The sequence below is a fragment of the Engraulis encrasicolus genome, chromosome 2, assembly GCF_034702125.1.
Source record: "Engraulis encrasicolus isolate BLACKSEA-1 chromosome 2, IST_EnEncr_1.0, whole genome shotgun sequence".
NCBI lineage: Eukaryota > Metazoa > Chordata > Actinopteri > Clupeiformes > Engraulidae > Engraulis > Engraulis encrasicolus.
The window spans coordinates 40,208,028-40,234,794 of NC_085858.1; the positions used below are offsets into that span (position 1 = coordinate 40,208,028).

At 45.8% G+C, this 26,767-nt stretch overlaps 2 protein-coding genes across 3 annotated transcripts in view; one reads left to right on the forward strand and one right to left on the reverse strand.

Moving 5' to 3' along the window:
• Positions 1 to 9,057, reverse strand: part of engase (endo-beta-N-acetylglucosaminidase) — a 21,202-nt gene extending 12,145 nt beyond the window's left edge. The window contains exons 1-9 of the mRNA XM_063188563.1: positions 8,787 to 9,057; positions 8,485 to 8,567; positions 7,922 to 8,123; positions 7,204 to 7,352; positions 4,458 to 4,612; positions 3,893 to 4,041; positions 3,130 to 3,301; positions 2,194 to 2,297; positions 1,051 to 1,162 (exon numbers count right to left, since the gene is read on the reverse strand). Coding sequence (XP_063044633.1) covers positions 1,051 to 1,162; positions 2,194 to 2,297; positions 3,130 to 3,301; positions 3,893 to 4,041; positions 4,458 to 4,612; positions 7,204 to 7,352; positions 7,922 to 8,123; positions 8,485 to 8,567; positions 8,787 to 8,869 — 1,209 coding nt within the window. The 5' untranslated portion in view covers positions 8,870 to 9,057. The remainder of the gene's footprint in view (positions 1 to 1,050; positions 1,163 to 2,193; positions 2,298 to 3,129; positions 3,302 to 3,892; positions 4,042 to 4,457; positions 4,613 to 7,203; positions 7,353 to 7,921; positions 8,124 to 8,484; positions 8,568 to 8,786) is intronic.
• A 5,021-nt stretch (positions 9,058 to 14,078) lies between these two features.
• On the forward strand, positions 14,079 to 26,729 carry slc16a3a (solute carrier family 16 member 3a). 2 transcript variants are annotated; one of them, XM_063188576.1, is made up of 5 exons: positions 14,079 to 14,138; positions 17,873 to 18,136; positions 20,967 to 21,110; positions 21,939 to 22,742; positions 25,734 to 26,729. In XM_063188576.1, the coding sequence occupies exons 2-5, from the start codon at positions 17,911 to 17,913 to the stop codon at positions 26,132 to 26,134; spliced, it is 1,575 nt and encodes a 524-aa protein (XP_063044646.1). In that variant the 5' UTR covers positions 14,079 to 14,138; positions 17,873 to 17,910; the 3' UTR covers positions 26,135 to 26,729. The 2 variants fall into 2 exon arrangements, with proteins under 2 accessions (XP_063044646.1, XP_063044654.1); XM_063188584.1 differs by lacking the exon at positions 14,079 to 14,138 and having other exon boundaries at positions 17,722 to 18,136.
• Positions 26,730 to 26,767: the final 38 nt, after the last annotated feature.

The window sequence follows — 26,767 nt, forward strand, 5'->3', positions numbered from 1 at the left end:
TAGTCCCATAACAATAACAACATACCACAAGAGCATGCATGGTATTCTATTCAAAGAGTAATAATGAGTGTGTTTATATGCAGTTCAGTATCCCGAATATGAGGCATATCCCGGTTATGATCATATTCTGGATAATGTGTTGGTATGAGCACAGAGTGATATATCCCAGTCTACATTCTTGGCCGTTATAGAATTCTCTTCAAATGCGTGTAGCTTGGATACCAGAAACAGCGTTCTATGGGAAGCCCCTGTATTCAGGATAAGGTGTTTACATACACGACTTTTGACGGAATACTCCACCTAGCATATCCCGATTTCTCAGTATCCTGAATATGGGAAGTCGGGAAAAGGTGTTTATATGCTCGTACGCTAATTCGGGATACTTAATATCCCAATCATATTCGGGATACTGAACTTCATGTAAACGCACTCATTGATGCAGCCCATGTTTCAACTAGTTGATGCTAACAGATGTTTTGTCACATCATCCCCAGTTATGAATTAACAATTCAGAATGAAATAGTTCCATTGAGTTCCCTTTAATCTTTTATTTAATTCCGAATTGTGAAGTCTTTGCATGACGTTTTCAAAGCGGAATTAAGCTTCATTAGGAATTAACATGTGTAAATTCGTAATTACATGTCCCATGTAAACACAGCCAATAACTGTCGCTTGCCGTTGTGATATGACAGTAGCGCAGAGGTGGGCAAACTAAGGCTTGGGGGCCGCATGCGGCCCGCTAAGCCATTTAATGTGGCCCGCAGAGCTTTTACAAGACATACAAATTCATATGGTCACTCAACATTCTTAAAATGGCTATATCTAAAACAGGGGTCTTGTGATCTTTAAGTTAACCAAGTACATGTAACCGCATTTTCATATAATGTGCTGGAATGGCAAAGTTGTGTCACTGTACTCTATTTCTTATTATTGACACGGGGGAAATTGGCAGCGACATCTGGCCCTTCTGTCAATATACTTCACCCAATGTGGCACTTGGTGTAAAATACAGTAACTGCCCACCCTGAAGTAGCGTGATGTGCTGCATACCTGTCCATCCTTATAGAAGCGATTCCCAAAGCCCTGGCAGAAGGAGGAGACCAAGGGGAGGAGGGAGGAGGGCCGGTGGAAGTGGAGGTGGTCCCTAAGCAAGCCCCAGAACCTGACACCACACAGAGATATGAATTAATGAATTAATGAATATGAATGAATTTCAGTGCAAACTGACAATAAAGTATAATCGTATTGTATCATGTGTCGCATAGTATATGTTAAGGTGACAGGCCAATCACTCACACGCACACACACACGCACACGCATAAGCACACACACACGCATAAGCACACGCACACACACGCGCACACACACACACGCACGCACACACACACACACACACACACACACGCACACACCCAAATCACACCACACACACACACACACACACGCACACACACACGCACACGCACACGCATAAGCACACACACACGCATAAGCACACGCACACACACGCGCACACACACACACCAGCACTTCAGTCTGTTAAGGCAACAGAATACAACACCGTTGCTGAGTTCCTGAGCATCCTCTGTAACCATGGCTGGGTTAAAAACATTATATACAGCTAATGCAAGCCACTATCATAAGCAGTAGTAATGGAATTAATGTGTTTCCATCATCTTGATATTTATTGTAATGGGCCATAACCACATGATCACATCCCAACTGGTCTGTGGTAGACCAAGCGGCTATATAAGGAAAGACTGAACAGCTCAGAAGAAAGACAGCTGCTAGTAATGGTGCTGCTGTTATTTTTTTCAACAGGAAATCAGTGTCCTAAAATTGATGCGCTGGCTACTGAACTTTGATGCCGCTGCTGTTCAGATGAAAGTAGCTAAGGAACCCTGCTGTGATGTGAGATGCTCTCATCTCCCTGATGTGGTCAGAGTGTGTGGTCTCACATGCTCCAGCCTCAGTCATTTAGGGTCTCCGCACCACTAGAACCTTTCTAATTGGTCAACAACAGCTGAGGCTCTGTTGTGTTACCATGGTGATTATTGATGCCTCCAGTCTAAACATCAGCTGGCTCTTGGGAGTATACATCCACAGCAAGACAGATGGGTGTTTACACACACCATCTCCCTCCAAAATAACACCCCTTATTTATAAAGTCAGTTCACGTTGGGGCTCGCTTACTTGTCCTGGTTGCTGCGGAACTCTTTCTTGTCGTTGCACTCGTACACCCATCCAGGGGCAAAGAGGGCTGCAGAAAAGCCATGCTTACGAAGAAGGTCCAGGGACTGTTGAAGATAAGAAAGAAAAGGGACATTTAGCTTTCCAAGGTTTATGAACTAGCTTAGAAGTTCAGATCCACTAGATGTAAAAAAAATATTACCTTTAAAATTACCGTTACATATAACCCTAGAACAACAGAACACGATCACACCAACTATGTCAGGGGTGTCAAACTCAAATTGACCGAGGGCCAAAATCAAAATCTGGTACGAAGTCGCGGGCCGAACTCAACAATATATATTTTTTAATTGACTAAATTAGTGCATGCATTTCACATACAATTTCACATACACTCTTTCCCATCATATTTGTAAGTTAAAATGTGTCTGCACATCCTGTGACACAGCAAATTTCATGTTGAAGTCGTTATGCTGTACATTAATGGTGTATGTGGGACGACTGTAATACACATCTTACGGGCCAAATAAAATGGCTCCGCGGGCCAAATTTGCCCCCCGGGCCTGAGTTTGACATCCCTGAACTATGTCTTAGTCTGCACAAATAAATGTATGCTCTTTCCTCAGAAGTGGAAACATCCACAGTTCATGTCTGAGCAAAAAGGGCTTTCAGTCACTAGGGCCAGAACCAATTCTGGGTACCCTCTCTCCCTGAGTCCGGGACATTTTGTCAGGCATCACATGTCTCCCTGGCTATAAACTAGCCTGACCCTATGTGAGCCTCATCTATATGTCAAAACACTTATTCCACAACCCGTCAAGCTGTATTATTTATTACAAATAAAATACTTCAGGCATTTTCAAAATCAATAGCATCATCCTTAGAACAATTCTACTATTCTTTTGGCTGAGTAGTACAAAAGCACTAGTCTTTGCTTACCCTATTGGTGTCAAACTTGCCCCCCACGACATCGCTTCGTGCAAAGACGTCAACCCCCACGAAGACATCAACCTGCCTTTCCTGAATGAAGGACAGGGCCTTCATGTTCTGCAGGTGGCTCTCGTTCCAGTTGTAGTTGGTGAAGAAGCCATCACAGACATCAAAGAACACCCTGCAGGCCAGGACGAAGCAGAGGAGGAATTAGGGAGCAGGATTCAGATAAGGACTGTACTGTGTGTGTGTGTGTGCGTGTGTCTGTGCGTGTGTCTGTGCGTGTGTCTGTGCGTGTGTCTGTGCGTGTGTGTGTGTGTGCGTGTGTCTGTGCGTGTGTCTGTGCGTGTGTCTGTGCGTGTGTCTGTGCGTGTGTCTGTGCGTTTGTCTGTGCGTGTATCTGTGCGTGTGTGAGTAGGTGGACATAACAAAACGACATGCTGTATCATGAATAACATTTCTGAACACTGCGATCTGATATCACTTGCAATAAATGTGTCAATGTACGATGCCATATGTCTTTCAGTTATGTATTGACTGGCTACTAGTCTCCAGTTAATGAGTAGCCTATTGTACAGTGTAGAGCATCCACGGTTATGGCGGTCCACGTGACCTGACAAAGCTTTTGAAACACAATGAGCAACTGTAAAACTTAGGGGAAAAAAGCGCTCTTTCAGTGACTATTACGGCGTTCCGCTGGTGGAATGGCTACGTTGAGGTTGTATGGCCATATTTTTCACACTTTCACAACCATAATAACACCCTCACTTACCTGTTATAAAGGTTGAGCTCATTTTGCCACTTGAGGGTACCGTCCTGCAGAACGCTGTCGTACCAGATGATCACACTGCCAGGAACCCGCTCGTGTATCTGGTCCGTCAGGTAGCGCAAGAACAGAACCATGTTCGACACCGCATTGGCCTGGGAAAGGACAAGGACCGAGTCAGATTAAACAAATGGCATCACTATGTAGGATTTCTTTGTACAATATTTCTAGGTTTTATGGCATTATTCTCTTAACAAATGAAATAATCACTGAAACACTGCATTCTATTTTATGCTTGGTTCATCCCAAGTGTGCCAAATGTGCAAACAAGTAAAAAATCAGCAGGGGTGCAAAAACATACGCACGGCACTGTATATGCCAACACTTAAATGCATTAACTGTAAAAGGAGTATGACTAACTTTGTTGGAAAGATCCCTGCAGTCAATTATGTTTCTTAAAAATACACACAAACATCACCTCCATGTAACACTTCCCAAGCCAATGAGATTGCTATTGCTAGGATGGTGTGTTGCCATCTGGCCACTCGTCATGCGGCACATGCTTGCTTACACTGAGAACATTCTCTATGTTGACGAGCCAGCCGTCGAAGCCGTAGTAGTGTGAGATCTGCACTAGCTTGTCAGCCACGGCCCGGTACGACTCCTCGTCCGCCAGAAACTTCTCACACATCTGACCACCATCCGTCCACTCAGTGATGAAGGTCCCTAAAGGGAAAGAAGGAGAAACTATGAGTCTAGTGTCTAGACCAGGGGTGGGGAACCTTTTTTATTCGCGGGGCCACTTCAAATTCCTCCAAGGTCCGGAAAAGTCCTCCGGGGGCCGTATTATGAACACATATCAGGATTTCCCCCTGCACTTTAGGCTTATAGTGAAGGTAGTCACCTTAAAAACAGACCCCACCTTCTCAAGGTCCCCTGAATATAACCTCATTGTAATGTAAATGTAATTTCTAAGATTCCTTTGCAAAACATGTCATATTTCATGTGAAGATGCATAACATTGAAATTATTTCGGCCGCAAATGGCCCTCGAGACATACGTTCACCATCCCTGGTCTAAACCCTTAACTTGGAATTAGACACCTACAGAAACGTACTATGCCACTATGTACTATAGGGGTCAGTAACATTTCAGTAGTAGCGCCTGCAAGGGCAGCGCAATAACAGCCAGTGGCACTATTGTATGGATTTGTTTTGTTTGTTTGTTTTTAGTGGACTATCTAAGGAGCATATTCATTGCAGAATATCAACCACCAAGCAATTACTAATTAATTTCTGGGCATTAGATGCCGTCGCACCACCTGACGTCTAAACCCCAAAAAAAACATGCAAGGATCAGAACTGGGTCCTCATTACATTCTATATACAGTATATTGAGTGGGGGTGCCTTTCAGATGACTTTGTCCTGTGCCTGTCTTTGTCCTAGCCATATTCTAGCCTGACGAAGATCCAGGGTTATCGAAACGTTGCTGTTTTAATTTAATAAACTTTATTTACTTATTCCGCAGTGTGCAGACCTACCTTCTTAAACTGTCTGACACTATTGTCTAGCACCTGCAACAAGTGACTTTGGATGTGCACACCCAAAACGACTTTGTCCTGAGCCTGGACAAAGCCGTTGGTGGCCCTGCAAGCACTGCACAGCTAGTAAACATACAGTGAGCTTGAAGTTAGCCTTAGCAGCCAGTAGATGTCAGTGTAGACATCTCCATCAACAAAACCCTTGGTGAGTGTGTTTGCACTTAAATGTTTGGCAGCATTGCTTTCATGTCATTTGAGGTGAAAACGCAGCCATGTCAACAACTCAGAGACTTCATATACACAAGGGTTCGAAAACATGAACAAGCTGGGCAGTTGGCCAGACAGAATGCATCCACATGTAAACTTTCCACAGCATTATGTGGCAGCCTCAATCACTTGCTCTTGCCAACAGTCATCCCACAGGGGGAAAAACACTAAATTACTGTATGCTGTTTATAGCAGTTAATGGTGGAGGTTAGGGCTGCACGATTATGGAAAAAATCATAATCACGATTATTTGGGTCAAAATCATAATCACGATTATTAACCACGATTATTGATTTTTGCTGATTTTTTTTTTTTAATTATAACATGAAATATAACCAAGAATGAATTATATACGGGATGAGCAAAATAAAATGAATTGTAATAATTATGTAAAGGCAATAGCATGAAACTTAGGTTTAGATTTCTGGCCAGAAACACCAGCCTGTCAGTATGTTCTGGCTTCAAGGACGCTCTCAAAAATAGGTCACTATTGCCACGATTAAATCACGATTAAAATCATGAGTTCGATTTCACTCTTTTATCACGATTTTGATTATTTTTCGATTAATTGTGCAGCCCTAGTGGAGGTCCAAGTATTCTTGCACTGTGCCATTACTTATAAGTCTATATGGAAGAAAAAAACATCCTATCCTTGTAAGACCTCAAAGAGCAAGATAACAGATTCAAAATGAATGCTTTGTCATTTCAAGCTCTATGTATGAGTATAACACATTTCAGCAAGGTTCAATTCTTGCTTTAGTCAAATCCTGTTTCAGTTCAGCATCAGATGTCATATTTCATGTAATGTTTTCCTCTGAGAAACAGCTGCAATCTGCACAATCTTGTGGAAGCAAAGTCCATTTTCCATACAATAAATGTATTTCTGGAGATTCATCTCATGTTCTCTTGGGGGTTTCCTCGTGAATATAAACAAATGAGGACGTGAGTAGACTTGATGAATACACACAAGGGGCCTTCATCGGCTACCTTAGCAGGTAGCTGTAGTCTTACATTTCAGAGAAAAGAAATAATGTTCTGTAGTGGTACGATGTAATAATACATGTTACACACCACAGACTGGGCCTTGGTCATGGCTCAAACAGCTAAGGCACCGTATTGCTACACTGTGGACCCGGGTTTGATTCTAGCCCGAGGTCATTTCCCGATCCTCCCCCATCTCTCTCTCCCCAACTCACTTCCTGTCAACATCTCGCATTGTCCAGTCAAATAAGGGCATAAAGCCCCTAGATATACTGTGTATACTGTATTATAGTACATATAGGAAGCACACTCCAGGGCCCGGCCGTGGCCAACCGGTGGGGCACTCGTCTGCCATGCGGCCAACCCAGGTTCGATTCCCGGCCTGGGTCATTTGCCGACCCCTCCCCATCTCTCTCTCCCAACTCGCTTCCTGTCTTTACTTCACTGTCCTGTCTGAGAAAAAACAATAAAGGCTTGTAAAGCCCCCCAAAAAATACTTAAATAAATAAATAATCACTCCAGACTGACCAACAGACAGTACTCCGTGCTTGTGGGCCACGTTGGTCCAGCCGGCTGGGGGTATGGTGACCATCTGGTGGCTGAAGTAGTTGAAGATGTCGATGAGGCTCCAGTGGTAGAAGGCGTACGGAGTCTCCACTTCCATACCCTGAATGAACCTCAGAGCAGAGGGAAGCACATTTGTAAACATGAGACACGGTGACCTCCAGTCCGGGACACCAAGGGCTGAGAGAAAGGAAACAAACAAGCCTACAGTATATACAGTATGTTTGCAGACCCGCATCTGCATTGGCTCTAATGCATTAGATCGTCTGGTAAACATTACAGTATGTGTGGTGGGTTTATGAAATATGTTTTAATAAGATACTTAGAAAGGTCAGGAAGCGCGCTCAACACCTTCTAGTGCACTGCACTAGGTGTTCAACAATGTCGATGAATAAACTCAAACTTGATATATAAATTAATAAAGAAGCACTCATCAGATTTCTTTTAGACCATATTGCCTCACAAGTTTGAGTTTAATAAGGTCCTTCACATTTACAATTGACTACAGGGCTGTGCAATGCATCGTAGCACAAACATCAGAGTAGATATCCAGGTTATAACGCTGTTATTACAACTTGAAAGCACGAACATGTACACACAAAGTGTCAGCAGGAACGACTAGGCACAAAACGATGTGTGATTGTCACTTTCTTTGGTCCTTGCATGCAAGTTGCATACATACCTGTCATCCAGGTAGCCCCCCATCATGTCGTGGCACACCAGCGTGCGGGGCTGGCTGCTGGCGTAGTAGGGTTGCCTGCTGGCGCGGGGCACGGAGGCAACATTAAAAGGATTGGCCTCACTCAGCTTCCATTCCAGAAGCTCCTTCAAGTTCTTCAGTCCACAGCTGAGAGGCTCTGTAGTGTCTGCGTCATAGTGATTAGCTGAGATGAGAGAAAGAGACAGGGGAAGATATGGAGGGGTATCCCAGTGAAAGACAGTTCACATCACAAGATCAGCTGGTCAAGTCAAAGCAGAGGGGGTCATATGTCAACAGAAGAGGTGAAAGGACAACACTAGTGATCTTGCAGGAATGTGAAAAATCAGCACTTTGGGCAAATCCTCAAAGCACTGCAGACTGGTAAGAAAGCAGGATGTGAGGGGGGCCACCAAAGGCCGTCAGACTTCCTCCTACGTGGAAATCAACACCATATTTGCCACCGACGTGTTCTATATTGGTATGATATCTGGCAATGACAATAGCAACGAATATCACAGAAGTACAACTTCATTGTGTAGGCCTACCTGGCAAAGATCCGGATCCATATTTGATAATTTCATGCTGCACACTTCGTAGGTCGACAGGTTCATCCAGGCACGATTCTGAACTTGAGAGTGCAAAATAGCAAATATGTGTCAAGAATCGAGATCAAAGTTTCACCATTAGTTCTAACAAATGTGTAACGTTCAACTTTATCAGAGGACTTGTGGGTAAATGCACCGTCTTGTGCAGAATGACAATGCATTGATTGCATTGATCTTGGCCGAGCTGAAAGAAAGGAAGGAAAGCCCGATTATAGAAAGGAAAGCGTCGACTGTACAATTACCTTAAACTCGTTTTGGGCGGCTTGTCATTGCCGACCTCTAAGCCTGTATCTCTTTTCTTTTTCCTCGGAGTCGGGTCCTCCATAATACTTGCAGCACAGCTACCGAAACAGTCGAATATAAAGGCACACACAGTGCAATCAGACTTTCGGCTCCCCTGTCAAACTACATAAAGACACTTTTCCGGGTTTCTCCTCATTGGTCGAATACGGTCGAATGTAAGATTACGTTTACACTTTGTTATCCAATAGAAATGCCTTGGGTCCATATCCATACATAAACACCAGGGGGAGATGAAGAGGTGTGTGGGTGTGGAATCACAGGAACCTCTCTGTGGCAAAGAAGGTTTGCACTAAAATAGGAAATGAAAGAAGTCAGTAAGTACACAGTGGCTAAGATCAACAGGTAGGCCTACTGTACACACAGAACTGAGGCCAAAAGAACAACAACTGCAAATCAGAAATAAAAGCAAAAAATCTATAGGCCTATCCAACAATATCCAGTAGAAAACATAACAAAAAAAACTCAAAAAAGCTTAAGAGGAGAATTAACATGCAAACACACCAAATATCCACCGAACACCCTTGTTTGGTGACGTACAGGCGCCTCCGTTCCCGTACCACCAGGCTGGCGAGCAGCACAATGCACCAAGCGATCAAGATGCTGAACACTCAACCCACTCTCCCTCCACTGTCAGCCTCTAGCCAGCAAGGCCACTGACAACCCCCCCCCTCCATCCCCCACCACCATATCTGCGACTGAACATTCCACCTGCACTACTATACTTGTGACTGAACTTTCAACCTGCACTAACTCAAAACATGCACACACACACACACACACACACACACACACACACACACACACACACACACACACACACACACACACACACACACACACACACACACACACACACACACACACACACACACACACACACACACACACACAGAGTCATATACACTCAGTCATCCTCCAGTCTGGCCATGTTGTCCATTGATCACTACCCAAGATGTTGTCTGGGTCTGTGCAGAACAAATCAGGGCTAGATATTTTTCATATGGCTCACCCTATATGTCTCAGGGTGCAACGCTATAGTATCTGCTGTATAAAACCCTTGACTGTTTGATTTAATATAAATCTGGCAGGGTCCAGTGCAATACCAGATGATAAACAATCCCAATTTATTGCAAGCTACAAAATGACAAGCACACTGCACTTTCTGCACTAAACCCAAACATACACACACTGACACACACACACACACACACACACACACACACACAGACACACGAACACACACACAAGACGCACACCGCACCTTCTACCTGCACTAAACACATACACACACATACACACACACACACACACACACACACACACACACACACACACACACACACACACACACACTGCTGCTGGTGTACTTGACAGACCTTTTTAATATTTATTTTTCTTCAAAATGCTACTATTACCATGTCAGAACGCTATAAAGGACTTTTTTTAGGAAAAGCACAAAAGCACAACAAATACCTCTTAATGTATGTCCTCTACAAGTCTTCTGTTGTCCAGTCTTGCACTTTAAATGTCTGTATGAGCACTGTCTATGTCCATACTGTCTTAAGTCCATGTATAAGTACTGTCTATGTCTATACTGTCTATGTCCTTACCTAGATTAGTCTATGTCTGTATGGGAAAGCAAGAAATGTAATTTCAAATTCTTTGTATGACCAGTGCATGTAAAGAAATTGACAATAAAACCTACTTAATTTCCCCAAACGATGGCTGGAGAGAGGCCAAGTGAGTGTCCTCCCATGCTCTTGATTCATTGAGACAACAAGCTGTTAATTTTGGCCTGGGTACCAACACCACCCACACCCCCATCACCACCCCCACATACCATACCCCACCCCACCCTCCCCAACTAGCCTCCCAGGGGGCCCCCAGTCTCATATGAATGTGCCCATTCAAACCACCACTAGACCTATAGCGCTGTGTGCATGAGACCTCTATTACAGATTATAGCTCAGTGAGTCCTGAACTCAAGGCTGCTGACAACAACGGCCAGGCCTGGGACAAAGGGCCCCCCACGCCACCCAATACACACAATACGGTACTGACCCCTTTGTCATCTATCCCCACCTCACCACCTCTGTCGGCTTCCCTGCCTAAACCTGATGGGCTGTAATAGACTGAGTTGAAGAATGTAGAGAGGCAGACTATGTGGATGAATTAATATGGGCCTACAGTATAGTACAGGGATGGGCAACTTTCATGATAAGGAGGGCCACCACATTTTTTCATCGTAATCATCGGCGGGCCAGATGACCACGGATCTGACTGTAAATTGCAGATTCGAGGTGCAGTTGGCTGCTCAGTGAGTGACTGCCGAAATTTTTTGGGGGGAGTTTGGAGTTTGGGTTTTAAAAAAGTCTGTTCATTATTTTCTTTTTATGGTTTATCTATGGGACAATACGTACATATGGCACAATAGCAAATGTTTTATTTGAGTAGGTGTACCGGTAACATAACCGGTCATTTGAATAACGTGTTCATTCATAGTCCACACTCCAGCGCATTGGCTTCCCAAAATGATAGCCTGTGAAGCCTGCAATGAGCAAAGAATTGACAGCTCCCGCTCCAGCTCCATACACACAAACACACACACACACACACACACACACACACACACACACACACACACACACACACACACACACACACACACACACACACACACACACACACACACACACACACACACACACACACACACACACACACACAGACCTTGAAAAGAAATGGGGTGAAACTATACTAATGTATTGCTACGTTCAGATATCAAAGCAGGCATACAATGTCAAGTTTTTTTTGTTTTTTATGAAGACCGAAGAACAAAAAAACTGTGTAACCCACAAGCCTGTGCCACGCAGGTTGGCATTATCTGTTTCTTATGCAAACAACACACATGAGAGCTGGTCCTAACTGCTCAGGGGCGGAATAAGACTGCTGACACACTGCTGGCTCACTCCAACTTGACACCATTTCCTCCGGTTTCCATGACTTACCATCATTGCATCATGCTGTTTCAGTTTAGTCCGCCCAGCCAGGTTTTGTAACTGTGTAAGAGTCTGTTGGTACAACACGAGGGCATCTGTAAATACACTGTAATTGCGTCTATTTAAAACGTTTCCTGTAGTGTTGAAACCAGACATGCGCAATGAATGAATATGCGGGAAGGTCAACCCAGGCTTGTAAATGTGCCTGAGGGGACTGTATGTAATTACACTTTAACTACTTCAATTTCAACATTTAATGTTCCGTCATTTTGTAGCTTGCAATAAATTGGGATTGTTTATCAGCTGGTATTGCACTGGACCCTGCCAGATTTATATTAAATCAAACAGTCAAGGGTTTTATACAGCAGATACTATAGCGTTGCACCCTGAGACATATAGGGTGAGCCATATGAAAAATATCTAGCCCTGATTTGTTCTGCACAGACCCAGACAACATCTTGGGTAGTGATCAATGGACAACATGGCCAGACTGGAGGATGACTGAGTGTATATGACTCTGTGTGTGTGTGTGTGTGTGTGTGTGTGTGTGTGTGTGTGTGTGTGTGTGTGTGTGTTGTGTGTGTGTGTGTGTGTGTGTGTGTGTGTGTGTGTGTGTGTGTGTGTATGTGTGTGTGTGTGTGTGTGTGTGTGTGTGTGTGTGTGTGTGTGCAGGGCTCTAAATGAACTTGCCAAATGGCTTATAGATGTCAATCTTACTATCCAAACGCACACTCACGAATGGGTCAAAGTGGCACGTAACTTATTTCTACCAACCAAACTAAAATTTCATCAGCATTTGGCTGGTTGGCTGTTGTTATTTTACAGCCCTGTGTGTGTGTGTGTGTGTGTGTGTGTGTGTGTGTGTGTGTGTGTGTGTGTGTGTGTGTGTGTGTGTGTGTGTGTGTGTGTGTGTGCGTGCGTGCGTGCGTGCGTGTGTGTGTGTGTGTGTGTGTGTGTGTGTGTGTGTGTGTGTGTGTGTGTGTGTGTGTGTGTATTTACGTGTATGCGCGTGTGTGTGCGTGTAAGAACGTACTCAGCCTATGGCGTACTTGGACCTGGCAGAAAGTGGGTTACACTATGCGCCCATGCAGCATCATTAAACAAGTTTGATGAATGGCAGCCGGGATCAATACCCATGATGCCCTTGGGCTGGATTTATAGGTCCCAGGCTAGATGCACTCAGATAGAGAACATGCTGTAACATGGGGGCTAAAATGGAAACAGTCGGTGGCACTGCGGGCAGGCATGGCATATACTATACAGTAGCCTACAGTGTGCGACTCAAGACCCCCAGCAGCACTATATGGTATAATAAGCATAAAGTGTAATAATCAGGGGGAGGACTTTTAATATTTTACCAATTCATTTACTGTGATTTTTTCAAGGAATCATATTGAATGAGGATATGTGCATATAAATACACCAGAGATTACATAGGAAACCGACCGGGCTCCTGGTTTCCATAGTTGTGTCTGTCTGTACAGTACCATATTGCTGCTAGGACACATAACTGTGTTATAGTGATTCTTCTGAATGAGGATGATGATGATGATGATGATGATGATGATGATGATGATGATGATGATGATGGAGCTTATTTTTATACCCTTGTCGCTTGGCAACGCTGACCACTGAGCATGGCATATCATATGGAAAATATAGACCATTCTTCATCACACATCACCACCCCATGAGAGCACAGGTGAATGATGAAATCTTATGGCTCTCAGGTCCAACATGTTCTGACTGGCTAGCTTACACAACATTAGTGAAATGTGTGAAAGAGAAGAGCCCTGAAACACATCTTTGTTTAAGAGGGCTCTGACATGCCTTCTGGGCTTTTGTCAAATGAATAAACCATGCTCGATCAAAGTTACCATCCAAAAATATTACTGGAAGGCGCGTCTTTATAAGGCGCTATGCCAATAACAGGATGAATGCACATTTCAGACAGAAGCAACAGAAAAGCGGGATGCCTTCTACTTTCATCCTTCAGTCACTCTGGGGGTACAGGTCGGTACGTGCGCACAGGAGCATCGCCATGGAACCGTATAGCAGGAAGCGCCAACGTCATTTTTGGTCACACTGAGTCACAGGAAACTGAGCGCGGAAAAGGCAGTCAGCGGCAGTCTCTAGGACCCAGGCCGTATTGTCTGTGGGCTGAGGAGGGGTTTTCTCACTGACGTTTATATTGTCATACGTGCTGAAATAAACGTGATTCAATGGTGCAAATTGGAACTTAAGGGGAGGACTTGATAACAGCTGCAGTTCCATACTAGGACATCACACCAGGTAAGAAGCTACTTAAATTCTTGGGATAAGGGGGGATAATTAGCCCACATTATCTAGATGTTTAGGTAATTACTAAAATTATGTTTGGGGGGAAACTGTAGCAAATGCGAGATTTTAGCCTCTTTCTTTTTTTGACACTCAGTACTGCCTCTTACCACGTGCCATAGTATATAACATGTAATAGGAATCCTGTTCACTCTCATATTTGAAATTCGATCATCATGTGCTGTATTCATTATGTCTCCCATTTTCCATTTTCACACATTTCACACATTGTGTAGGCTAACAATATTTCTGTTAATGAGAGTCCAGTGTGGAGGCTACAAGCTGTGTAGCCTATAGTGCCAATGTCTAATTGAGTTGCGCGTCAGAGCACGTCTTCGAGCATCTCCTTGGGTAACAGGTTGGTGCCTTCAGATGGCCAAAGCCTTCCAGGCCAATTTCAGAATGGAGCTAGACAAAAAATATCTGCGTGTAATTGTCTCGTAATAACAGAATTGAAAGGGGGTCACTAACTTCCCATGCGCAAAATGTGTCTGTCGTAGCTAAATAGCCTCTCACATCTGCCACTTTGTCACGTTTCAGTCTAGATTTCGTACTACAGGGCCATTCTTCATCTATACAAATGGCAGGTCTCCATCGTAGCGCGTGACCATATAGAGAGTGCTTGTTATCATATAAGTCTATGGTGTGAGGACACTTCTTAGTGATGCGGCTGATTACGTGAGGAAAATACTATAGTTCCGTTGTATAACTTTGATCATGGCGTTTATGGTCGTGATACTCAAGGGCTATCCGCCGTATCCAGGCGACACCTCCTGGTCCATGGCACGCATCGTGCCAGCTGCTCTCCACGAAAGAATCTCATCTACATCTGTTCCATCTTATCTTAGGAGTTCAGAAACGAGGTAACCAGATCTGACCAGAGCGCCATTCTGTAGCTCAACATCTGCGTTGCTAGGTGCCAGTGGGCAGCTTGTCTCAACAACCCGTGGTACGGCGCACTCGAGCGCGATAATGCAGCGCATCATTCGCCTCCTAAATTTATCTCCTCTTATCTCCTCTTTGTTATCGCTCAGGTTTACATTTCACACTGACTGTGCGGTTCAAAGTGAAATTCCTTCGATATCTGGAAATGAATGGCAGGGCAAAAACTATGCAACACGCCTACTATGACAAGCGCACAAGTGTTAACTGAGCGACAGTTTGATCGATGACAGTTATGATGTTTTAACTTTAACACACTGACGACTTACCCTTTTATGCGCCAATATTAGCATAGTTTCTGAATGGGGACGTTGTATAAAAACAAAATAAGCCAGGTCCGTGTGGAAAACATTGATACGGGTGGTATACAAGAGCATCGTGACCTGGAACAGCTTGCGCGTCTAGGAAGCGAGCGATTATGGGTTGTTCTGAACTTGAGATGGGCGGCCCGGGGTTGGCACCAGAGGTGGCGTGTGTGAGCGCGTGTAGTGTGTGGCCTACGTGATGCGCCAAAGAAGGGACACACCACACCCTGTCCTTGGATGGAGTTTGACAGAAGTGGATTGTTTGCTAAATTGTACTGGCACTGAAAAACACCGGTGATTACCTGAATACATAATGGATTCAAATACTATCTTGCCCACTGATGCAGTATATCTATACACAAGGACGATCTTTCTCCCCTTGAATGAAATGAAACAATAGTTTGTGACATTCGGTGCCCAAGGCAGTTGTGCTCTCGTCTCGCTGGTGCCCACATTCATAGGCCGTCCTCTTGCCTTGGCGTACTCCAAAAATAGCCCTGGTTGTGATGTAATGAATGGAACAGTTTGTGTGTAGTAGTTTAATGTAGAGATATTTAATGTTAATATCCTAATCCAGAATAACACCAGCCTTTCCCAGCCACATGTATTGGAGGTCTATGCAGAGAAAAAAATGGTAGGTGCTTGACGGTTTCCATGGTGTCTTCTCTGGCAACCTAAGAAGGCAACCTGTCAGGATTCTAGCCGTAAACGCAGGCCAGATATTTCACCTCTGTACACTGGAGCGTTCTGGGGAGGAGGGACAAGGGGATACAGCAGGGCTGGAATGCCCATCTGGCATAGCGGCATTTCCCGGTGGGCCCGCACCCCCGTGCCGTGGGCCCCTATTTTCAGTAATATGAAAAGAAAAATATATATTTACATTTCTGAAAATAGGGGCCCACGAGGATGCAGGGGCCCACCCGGTGAGTCAGTTCTGTGCCGCTAATTATGAGGGGCCCCTTTAAGCAAAAAATACCCGGGCCCTTTTTCTCCCCCCAGTCCAGCCCTGGGACCAAGGTTGTGTTGTATGGACTCTTCAGGAGGAGGCATCAGTCTCTCACTGGGGTCACCTCACACAGGAATGTGGCTGTGTATATTCACACACATGCAAATGATCCTGCCAACCTCTGTACCCAATACACAGAAAACATGGAGAGAGAGAGAGAGAGAGAGAGAGAGAGAGAGAGAGAGAGAGAGAGAGAGAGAGAGAGAGAAATAGAGAGAGAGAGAGGCATGCAGGCAGCCATACAATATAAAGAAAGTGATGGAGGAAGAGAGGGATGGAGAAGGAGAGAACGAGAAAAGAAAGGATAGAGTAAGAGGAGAGAGCCAGCCAGAGTTAAACAGCCTCTTCCCCACGATCAATAAGCACTCCTTCTGACCGAGGTCCCTGGTTGCTGGTTGCAGAGCAACGGTCATTACAGGAGAGCATCCCTACTCACACCAAATTGTTAAACCCCAAAGCCAATGGCAAATAAATTACAGCTCTTAACCACGGGGCAAAGGCAGGCAGCTTTTAGGAGTTAATGTGCTGGATGGAGACTGGCGAGGCCCTTTTTTGGCTCCGAAAGAGAGTTAAATCACACCCAGCTTGCGGACGGATTTACGGTCATAGCTGCGGCTGCGGATAGCGGCTTGAGTGGTCAATAATTTACACTAATCTGAGTCATTCTAACAGTAATTACAGCTTGCAAACGAGGGGAAAACTGGAATAGATGTTACGCTTTCTGACGTCTTGTCTTTTGCTTTTGTCATCAGGAACAGCATGGTAGTGGTTCTGCTGGAGCTAAGATAGACTTGGCCAATTCATTTGTCTCGATTTGATCATTTGTGGTTGATCATGTTATGGGACAGATACGCCCTGCCAGGGTCATAATAGGGCCCCCTCCAGCAACATGGGAGGGCCCTGGGCCCAGGGGCAAATTCCCTGACCCCCCACCCCACCCCCAAAAGCTCCACCACTGGCCCATATGCATCCTTGACTATGTACATCTGGAATTAGCACATCCCCGGTTCATTTTATTATTGTGTCTTTGTGGTTGCAGGCTGCTGTCAATTTGTAATTGTGACATTTGCTGATTGTCTTAGGACTAATCATTATGGATGTGTCTGTCTTTCTCTCCTTCTATGTCTGCTTGTGTGTCTGTTTGTGTGTGTGTGTGTGTGTGTGTGTGTGTGTGTGTGTGTGTGTGTGTGTGTGTGTGTGTGTGTGTGTGTGTGTGTGTGTGTGTGTGTGTGTGTGTGTGTGTGTGTGTGTGTGTGTGCGTATGTGTGTGTGTGTGTGTGTGTGTGTGTGTGTGTGTGTGTGTGTGTGTATGTGGATGTGTGCGTGCATGTACGTGTGTGTGTGTTTGTCCGTGTCTGTCTGTCTCTCTGTCTGTGTGTATGCATATGTGCATATCTGTGTGTGTGTGTGTGCATATCTGTGTGTGCCACCAACAGGGTTGAGCGAGTAGCAGCCACAGCAGAGACAGAGCATCATGGGTGGTGTGGCACTGGATGACGGTGGCAGTGGCAAGGTGAAGGCCCCGGACGGGGGCTGGGGCTGGGTGGTGCTGTTCGGCTGCTTCGTCATCACCGGCTTCTCCTACGCCTTCCCCAAGGCCGTCAGCGTCTTCTTCAAGGAGCTCATGAAGGAGTTCCACGTGGGCTATGGACACACAGCCTGGATCTCCTCCATACTGCTGGCCATGCTCTACGGCACAGGTAAGGCCCTGACACTCATTTTCATTTAATGTATTAATTTAAAGCCTCCAACTCCCATTGTCATTGTGACATAAAACTCCACAGCACACACTCCTCACCAGTGCTCCACTGACCAACCTACATGCTATATCTAGTAGCCAAGAAAGAGATATGAAAGCCCCACTGGAAAACTACAACTCCCATTGTCATTGTGATACAGCACTCCACAGCAGACAAGTGAACACTGCACACAACGAAATTGCATGTATGCCTCACCCATACAAGGGGGCAGCCTCCAGTAGTGCCCGAAAGGGAGCAGTGCGGCAGGACGGTAGATACCATGCTCAGGGTACTGAAGGAGATTTCTATTTTATATAAAGCCATATTGAATATTTAGTGTGATATAGTGGATTTAGGAAAAGAATGTCTCTGTGATAATCATGTAATGACGAGTGGGAGGGAACAGTGGGCTGGCCTGGGGAAATGGGAGGTCTATGTGAGGGAAACCCCATTGGCTGAAGGGATGCTCCAATCTGTGGCCTATCTGGCCGGAAGCCAGCCCCAAACCGGTTGAGAGAAGGTTATTTAAATGGAAACGCGGCCTGAGGAGGGTTGTCTGCAGAACAAGGAGGAGGGAGAAAACCGGTCGGTTTGTGGGGGCGGGATTGCGAGTAGCACTTCAGCCAAAGGGCCCCAGCGTGTATTTCGGTGTAACTGTTACGAGAGTCAAATAAACTTAAACTCTTCAACTTAGATTCCGGTCTACAGTCTGATAATTTAGGAAGTAAGAACTGTTTCCACAACAGTACCTCAGTCATGGAGGAGGATGGGGAAGCGCACTGGTTAACTACTCCCCCCACCAACCTGGAGTCGGGAGTCGAAGCAGCAACCTTTGGACTACAAGTCTGACACTCCTTACCACTCACCCATGACTGCTGTGCATGTAGAGACGAATTGCCGCACAGGCCTACCAGACCCAGGCTCAGGGGCCCAAGAGTCAAGGGGGCCCTGAAACCCAGACTTCTGTAGTACAATTCTTATATTGCATTAAAAGTCCCCTTTTAACCAGCCGTGGCTCAAATGGACTAGCTGGAGCGTTACGCTACTGCAGCAACCTGAGTTCGATTGAAGCCAGAGTCATTTCCTGATCCTTCCATCTTCCATTCTCTGTCTCTCTCCCACTGTTCTATCCGAAAAATAATAGGAAGGCCTAACACACATGTCGTCCACATAGAATGTATTGAAGTTGCCTATTGGGTCTTTAAGGCACACACATTTGCATTTGACACATGGGCTTTGGCCCCCATACTGTTGGACATGTTCAATGGGACAGGTAGAACAAGCCTTGGCGCTTCTATAGGATTAAAGATGCACCATGTAATATTTTCATGTTAGTTAATCGAGCCAACTGGATCTCCTCCATCCTGCTGGCTGTGCTCTACATCACAGGTAGGCCTCAGGCTCAAGCCATCTGAATGAGATTAGCCTTTTTTAATATTACTTTGGGGGCTTTCTCATCTTTTGTAGGATAGTGTTGTGACGATGGGTAGGACAGGAAATGAGTGGGAGAGAGAAGGTGGAGGTTTGGGAAATGACCTCGGCCTGGAATCGAACCCAGGTTCCCGATGTAACAGTGCAGTGCCCTACAGTTTGAGCAATGGCTCGGCCAAGAGTAGCCTTTTGGTGCAGATGGCATCATGAAAAAGCCCCCTGAAAAATCTCAATACATTCTCAACACAACTGCAAGGATACAACTGAGAGTCTTAAGTAACAGATTCAGAATTGGTCATTTACATAGGCTCTGCATGAAGGGCTTTAAGCACACACATTTGTCTTTAGCACCAGCCATGGGCTAACAGTTCCCCTATGTTACAAAACTGGAGCTTCAAATGGTCACAGGTGACAGGGTCACTGGGTCTAATTCTCTAAAGCATCGGGTGAGTGGAAGGTTGAACGACCACTGCTCGCCTTCTCCACTGACTGGTGGGACACCCTCAAGCATGGCATTGTTCCAACACACTGCTTTCTGTGCCACTTGTCAAGGTGCCCATACTATCTGTCAAAAGGAAAGCAATGTTGCAATTTTGGTTGGCTTTCTTTCTTTCCACTGCCAAATGTTCCCAAAGTAAAGACACTTACAAAACTATCATGAAACTGAACAGAATCAAAACAAACCCCTTTCCAAACAAAGATGGCTGTGCAGCTGAAAACCCAAACATGCACACAATGGCAGGAAACATTCCAACATTATTCACAGTCACTGGTTTTGCCATGATTTTTACCACCATTACACCAACAGCACACAGCTATGTACTGTACACAGGGTGCGATTTGTCCGAAAACCAGAAGGGGGGATTTGTTTCAGATTTCAAGCAATATCAATGGTGTTACATTCATCCATGATTAAAATCATGTAGAAAAAGTGACAATATCAAAACCAGAAGAGGGGACAATCCCACCCATCCCCCCCTACAAATCGCACCCTGACTGTACATTTGAATGTGAAGTGTAGGACAGGGGGATCAGTATAGCCCTGTAATGGGTACAGTATTGACTTTTCCCTTTTGGTATGGATACAGTATACCGTAACTGACCTCTTTATTTTTGTGTGTGTGTGTGTGTGTGTGTGTGTGTGTGTGCGTGGGTGTGCGTGCCAGCGTGTGTGTGTGTGTGTGTTTCTACTAGTGATGTCTGCTATGATTATGCCCTCGATTGTAAGTCACAAATGCAATGTAATGTGTGTGTGTGTGTGTGTGTGTGTGTGTGTGTGTGTGTGTGTGTGTGTGTGTGTGTGTGTGTGTGTGTGTGTGTGTGTGTGTGTGTGTGTGTGTGTGTGCGTGTGTCTGAGCAGGTCCTCTGTGCAGTGTGATGGTGAATCGTTTTGGCTGCCGGCCGGTCATGATGGTGGGGGGGCTGTTCGCCTCTTCGGGGATGATCTTGGCCTCCTTCGCCACCAGCATCACACACATCTACCTGAGCGTCGGGGTTGTCACAGGTGAGTGCAGCATCACACACATCTATCTCAGTATAACTGAGGTGTTCCCGCGTAGTCCATCCTCCTCGAGTCTCGAACTCACCACCTCCTAGTCAACGCATCGGTTCAGGTATAGAAGTCACAGCAGGAAAGGACCTGTCCGACACTGTATACTGTATGAGGCTATCGGGAGGGAGGTTTACTAACATTCCACACCTCACTCTGCTAGTTGGCCTCCGTTACACTCACCCTCCCAACCCACACTCCCATCCCACTGGGCTATACTTTGGCCCCTGATTTTCATTGTCCTGTTTGGCAGGTTTGGCACTGGCCCTGAACTTCCAGCTGATCATGCTAAATCACACTATTATGTTATTTACATACTTTATACTGAGGTTATATATATGTAGTTTATTTATTTATGATTATTTATTTATTATTATACTGATTATTATTGAGTATTGATAATGTAGTATAGTATGATTTAGTATACTTGAGTCACAATAGGCCCCTGATGGTTATTTTCTTTGTCTGCCAGGTTTGGGGCTGGCCCTGAACTTCCTCCAGCCGTCCCTGATCATGCTAAACCACAATACATATTGTATTATAGTATAATAATTTAGTATAGTATAATACGTAGTATAGTATGTAGGTGATATAGGCCCTTGATGGTTATTTTCTCCTGTCTGGCAGGTTTGGGGCTGGCCCTGAACTTCCAGCCATCCCTGATCATGCTGAACCACAATACATAGTGTATTATAGTATAATAATTTAGTATAGTATAATACGTAGTATAGTATGTAGGTGATATACTGTAGGCCCTTGATGGTTATTTTCTTTGTCTGCCAGGTTTGGGGCTGGCCCTGAACTTCCAGCCGTCCCTGATCATGCTGAACCGCTACTTCAACGAGAAGCGTCCGCTGGCCAACGGGCTGGCGGCGGCGGGGAGCCCCGTGGCGCTGTGCGGCCTGTCGCCCCTGGGCCAGTTCCTGCAGTACGAGTACGGCTGGAGGGGCGGCTTCCTCATCCTGGGCGGCCTGCTGCTCAACTGCTGCGCCTGCGGGGCCATCATGAGGCCCCTGACCGCCCCCAAGAAGCCGCCGGCCATCGAGGAGGGCGACGGAGGGGCGGCGTCGGAGGAGGACGAGAAGGAGAAGAAACCCAAAGCCAAGCCCAAGCTGCTGGACTTCTCGGTGTTCAAGGACCGCGGCTTCGTCATCTACGCGGTGGCGGCCTCCATCATGGTGCTGGGGCTGTTCGTGCCGCCGGTGTTCGTGGTGAGCTACGCCAAGGACATGAAGTACGAGGACGGCAAGGCCGCGCTGCTGCTCACCATCCTGGGCATGATCGACATCTTCGCCCGGCCCACGTGCGGCCTGATCGCGGGCCTCAAGTGGGTGCGGCCGCGCTGCGTATACCTCTTCGCCTTCGCCATGATCTTCAACGGCTGCACGGACCTGATCGGCTCCATGTCCAAGGACTACAACACGCTGGTGGTCTTCTGCATCTTCTTCGGCATCTCCTACGGCATGGTGGGCGCGCTGCAGTTCGAGGTGCTCATGACCATCGTGGGCACCGAGAAGTTCTCCAGCGCCATCGGCCTCGTGCTGCTCATGGAGGCCATGGCTGTGCTGGTGGGACCGCCCTCCGCAGGTCAGTCAGTGGGACTGTGTGTGTGTGATGAGGGGTGTGTTTGGTTGTGTTGAGGGGTGTGGCTGTATCTCAAAGTGAAGGATCCTGGCCTTGCTCGGACGTGAAACGCCCAGTGTGATTGGACACTCTTTGGTGAACTCCGCGGACCTCCGGGATCCTTGACTTTGTGTGTGTGTGTGTGTGTGTGTGTGTGTGTGTGTGTGTGTGTGTGTGTGTGTGTGTGTGTGTGTGTGTGTGTGTGTGTGTGTGTGTGTGTGTGTGTGTGTGTGTGTGTGTGTTGGAGATGCACCGGATCCTGATTTTTAGGATCCTGCCGGATACCGGATCCACTGCTTAAGATCCTGCTGGATCCGGAACCGGATACCGGATCCTACGAAAGGGTTGAAACACATAGCCTACTCGCACACGTGGGCCCTTTTTATTACGTTGGCTCAAACTACTTTTTAGACTCATTGGCTTACTGCCACATTGCCTGCACTGGCCGCTTCCAAAGTTCTTTCCCTCCATGCAGCAATTGGGGTTGTGAAAGACTGACTGAAAAACCTAGGCTAGAGATGCACCAGATCCTGATTTTTAGGTAACTGCTGGATACCAGATCCACTGCTTAAGATCCTGCCGGATCCGGATCCTGTGAAAAGCCCTATTATCCTGCCGGATCCGGAACCGGATCTTGGATCCTGTGCATCTCTAGTGTGTGTGTGTGTGTTGAGGGGGTGGGGGTGGTGTGTATGTGTGTGTTGAGGAGGGTGAGGAAGGTGCGTGTGCGTGTGCGTATGTGTGTGCTGCTCATAGAGGCTATTGCAGTGCTGGTGAGGCCCTGCCCTCCAGAGGTCAGTCTGAGCAGGGAGTGAGGGACAGGGGCCCAGAAATAGGCCTTCATTATATCGTATGCAAGGCTCTGAATGAACTTTTTTCATCACCAGCCAAAATGGCTAGTAGCTCTTACTAGCCAAACAAACACTCACTAATGGGACAAAATGGCTAGTAAGTTGGTGTATTCTACCAACCAAACTGCAATTTCACCAGCATTTGGCTGGTTTGCGGGTGTTCATTTAGAGCCCTGATTGTATGTTTTGAGAAGAGAGCCTTTTCAGATGACTTTCTCCTGGGCCCAGTAAAAGCTGTCATCGGTCCTGTGTGCACATGTAATGCTATGCATGTGGGCGGCATGCACATGTGCGTACCGTATATTTGAAATATGTGTAAGACTGTGTATGAGGCTCAGTGGAGGTAGGAGGTATGGTGCAGCATGTACACAGTGAGCAATCGTGCGCAATATGTGCATGTGTAAACATGTGTGNGGGGGGGGGGGGGGGGGGGGTTGCATGCTAGGGAGCTAGATGTTACCTCTGAAGATAAGAATTGTGCAAGAAGTGTGTTCAGGCATTACAGGCCTGCTGGGTGTTAAAGTTAATGCAGGTTGTTGTAACTGATTTGCATATTGTATGCCTGATTATCTTTTCTTTATCTTTACTACAATACCAATTTGCCTATGTACCACTGGGCCCCAGCAGCTTTTATTTACCTTCACTAAAGTCGGGGACCCTTCTCTCCATTCTATTATACTTTCTCATGAGATGTAACTGAAAGTCAAAATGACGGTGTGAAGAGAGAAATAAATCATTCATTCATTCAAAGTGAGCCGCCAGCTGGTCTCATAGGACTCAATGTCAATTGCAAGCTTAGAGGTAAAATCTGCACTGCCATACTCAGAGAACGGCAGGAGGTACAGGAGAAAGGTACAACTCAATCATATTACTTAAGGGGAGGTGTAATATGAGCTTATGTCCAAAAATGGTACAGTAGGCTAGATGGGGGCTAGAACCTATAGGTACCACAGTCGGGAGAAAAATGTGAAGTGAGTGCATGTGTAAGATGTAAGATGTAAGATGTAAGTGTGTGTTTGCATGAGTGTGTGCTGGGTGGCTGGCTGGTGGTGGTGGTGGTGGTGGGAGCTAGCACATTTGCCCCGGGCCTCAGGGGTTATGTAAGGGCTACTGAATCTGTGGCACCACCACTGGTACTGCACTGACCTCATTATCATCATGCACATGTGTCTGTGGTGGCATTACGTTAAGGAGCATTTAACCCACTCAATCTGGTGCCGCCATCACTTCAAACCAGAACTTCCTTTTCTTTTAATGACTTCCTCCACTAGTGCTCATAGAAACAGTGAATCCATTTTATATTGTGCCTCCATTATCTATCACCAACACACAAACTGTAGTTAACTTTAATCATCGATCAAACGTGGCTTTCATTCCCACTGTGTTTGGGGATGTGATTGATGGTTAGACAGAGGGAGAGGGAGAGAAAGAGAAAGAGAGAGAGAGAGAGAGAGAGAGAGATAGAGAGAGAGAATGAGAGAAAGAGAGAGAGAGAATAGGAGAAAGAGAGAGAGAGAGAGAGAAAGAGAGAGAGAGAGGGAGAGAGAAAGAGAGAAAGACAGAGAGCTGCTGATGCATCAGGCTAATCCCTGTGTGCCTACAAATATGAAATTGTTTACATTATCTGGACAGTGAACAGTTATGACCACATAAGGCTATCTTGCTGACTTCCTGCTTGATAGTGGTTCTGCATTCACGCCACCACAAGAGTCCATCGGAAGTGTCATCACAAGTCTGTTATATCATACTGTATATGTTATAGGTTTGCAGGCACAATAATGAAAGTTGTGACACGTAATGGAAACCAAAGGAATCCAGGGCTTCTTAGAAATGAGCTTAAAAGCTCTGAAAATAATATTTATAAATTTATTATAATACTTCTTGTGATTTGACGGATATGATGAAAGTCACAAATCTCCAGTCTACCTCCATCACCAATAGTGATCAATCCCACCTGCCAATACAATTGGACAACAGGTGGAAAATCTCAAATCTTCTCTTGTTTCTTGTTCAAACCAAGATGAATATTTAATTGTACTGTGTATTGTACTGTGAAAAACGTAATCTTATTTACTTCATTCTTTTTTGTTGTTGATTTCCGCAGGGTGGATTCTGGACGCCACCAAAGACTACAAGTACGTGTTCCTGGTGGCGGGCAGCGAGGTGGTGCTGTCGGCCCTGGTGCTGGCCATCTGCAACTTCATCTTCATCAAGAAGGCCTCAGCACCGCCTGACGCCAAGCTGGAGAACGGAGAGGCCGCCACGGAGATGCAGCAGCTCAGTAAACTGAAGGAGGAGGAGGAGGGAGAGGAGGTGGAGGAGAAGAGAGAAGAGATGGAGGAGGAGGAGAAGGGGGCGGCCAAATCCAACGGGGGTCCGATGGCGTCGGCGGAACATCGACCTGATAGTGTCATGGTGGACTCAGGGGAGGTGGAGCGCTTCCTGAAAGAAGATGGAGGACAGGAGGCGGACGGGGGTGAACCCAACCCCGAGACCAATCTGTGAGAGGCAGGGACTCTATACAGAGTGCTGGGAAAAAATAATGAAATACAAAAAAGATATAACATGAAGGGAGATATATAATATGAAGGGAGAGTTTGTTTGTGAGAATAATAACTTAAAAAAGAAGTCTCCAATGTGGAGAGGAACCAAACCATTTCAAAGGTGAATAATGATGACACACCTGATGTTGAATCTTAGCTATCGTGTAGTTGTGCTCCCATTTCTCTGGCTTTTTGTGCCACATCGTACGCTCTTGAAATTTCACTTCTTATTTAATATACACACATTCTGTCATGGAATATATAATAAAATATATGTTTTTTTAAATTACACAGATTATAATATATATACAGTACAAAAGAATGTAGACCTCCTTGTAAGGTCTATTCCTTACAGTCCCTGGGACCAGCAATACGGTGGGATCGCCACTATGGATGTTGAGTCAAAGATGTTTGTCAACTGAGTCAGTGCTGAGCACTGTGTTTGTCTTAGACATGTTATCATGCAGAATCTACACCGGGTAGACGCCACTGAGGTGTGTGTGTGTGTGTGTGTGTGTGTGTGTGTGTGTGTGTGTGTGTGTGTGTGTGTGTGTGTGTGTGTGTGTGTGTGTGTGTGTGTGTGTGTGTGTGTGTG

What these genes read in the sequence shown, in the direction of transcription:
- slc16a3a (XM_063188576.1), top strand. Translation starts at nt 17,911, where the DNA reads ATGGGTGGTGTGGCACTGGATGACGGTGGCAGTGGCAAGGTGAAGGCC. An exon ending in GAGCGTCGGGGTTGTCACAG is followed by an intron (nt 21,111 to 21,938) that starts GTGAGTGCAGCA and finishes TTTGTCTGCCAG; the next exon opens with GTTTGGGGCTGGCCCTGAAC. An exon ending in GGTGGGACCGCCCTCCGCAG is followed by an intron (nt 22,743 to 25,733) that starts GTCAGTCAGTGG and finishes TGATTTCCGCAG; the next exon opens with GGTGGATTCTGGACGCCACC.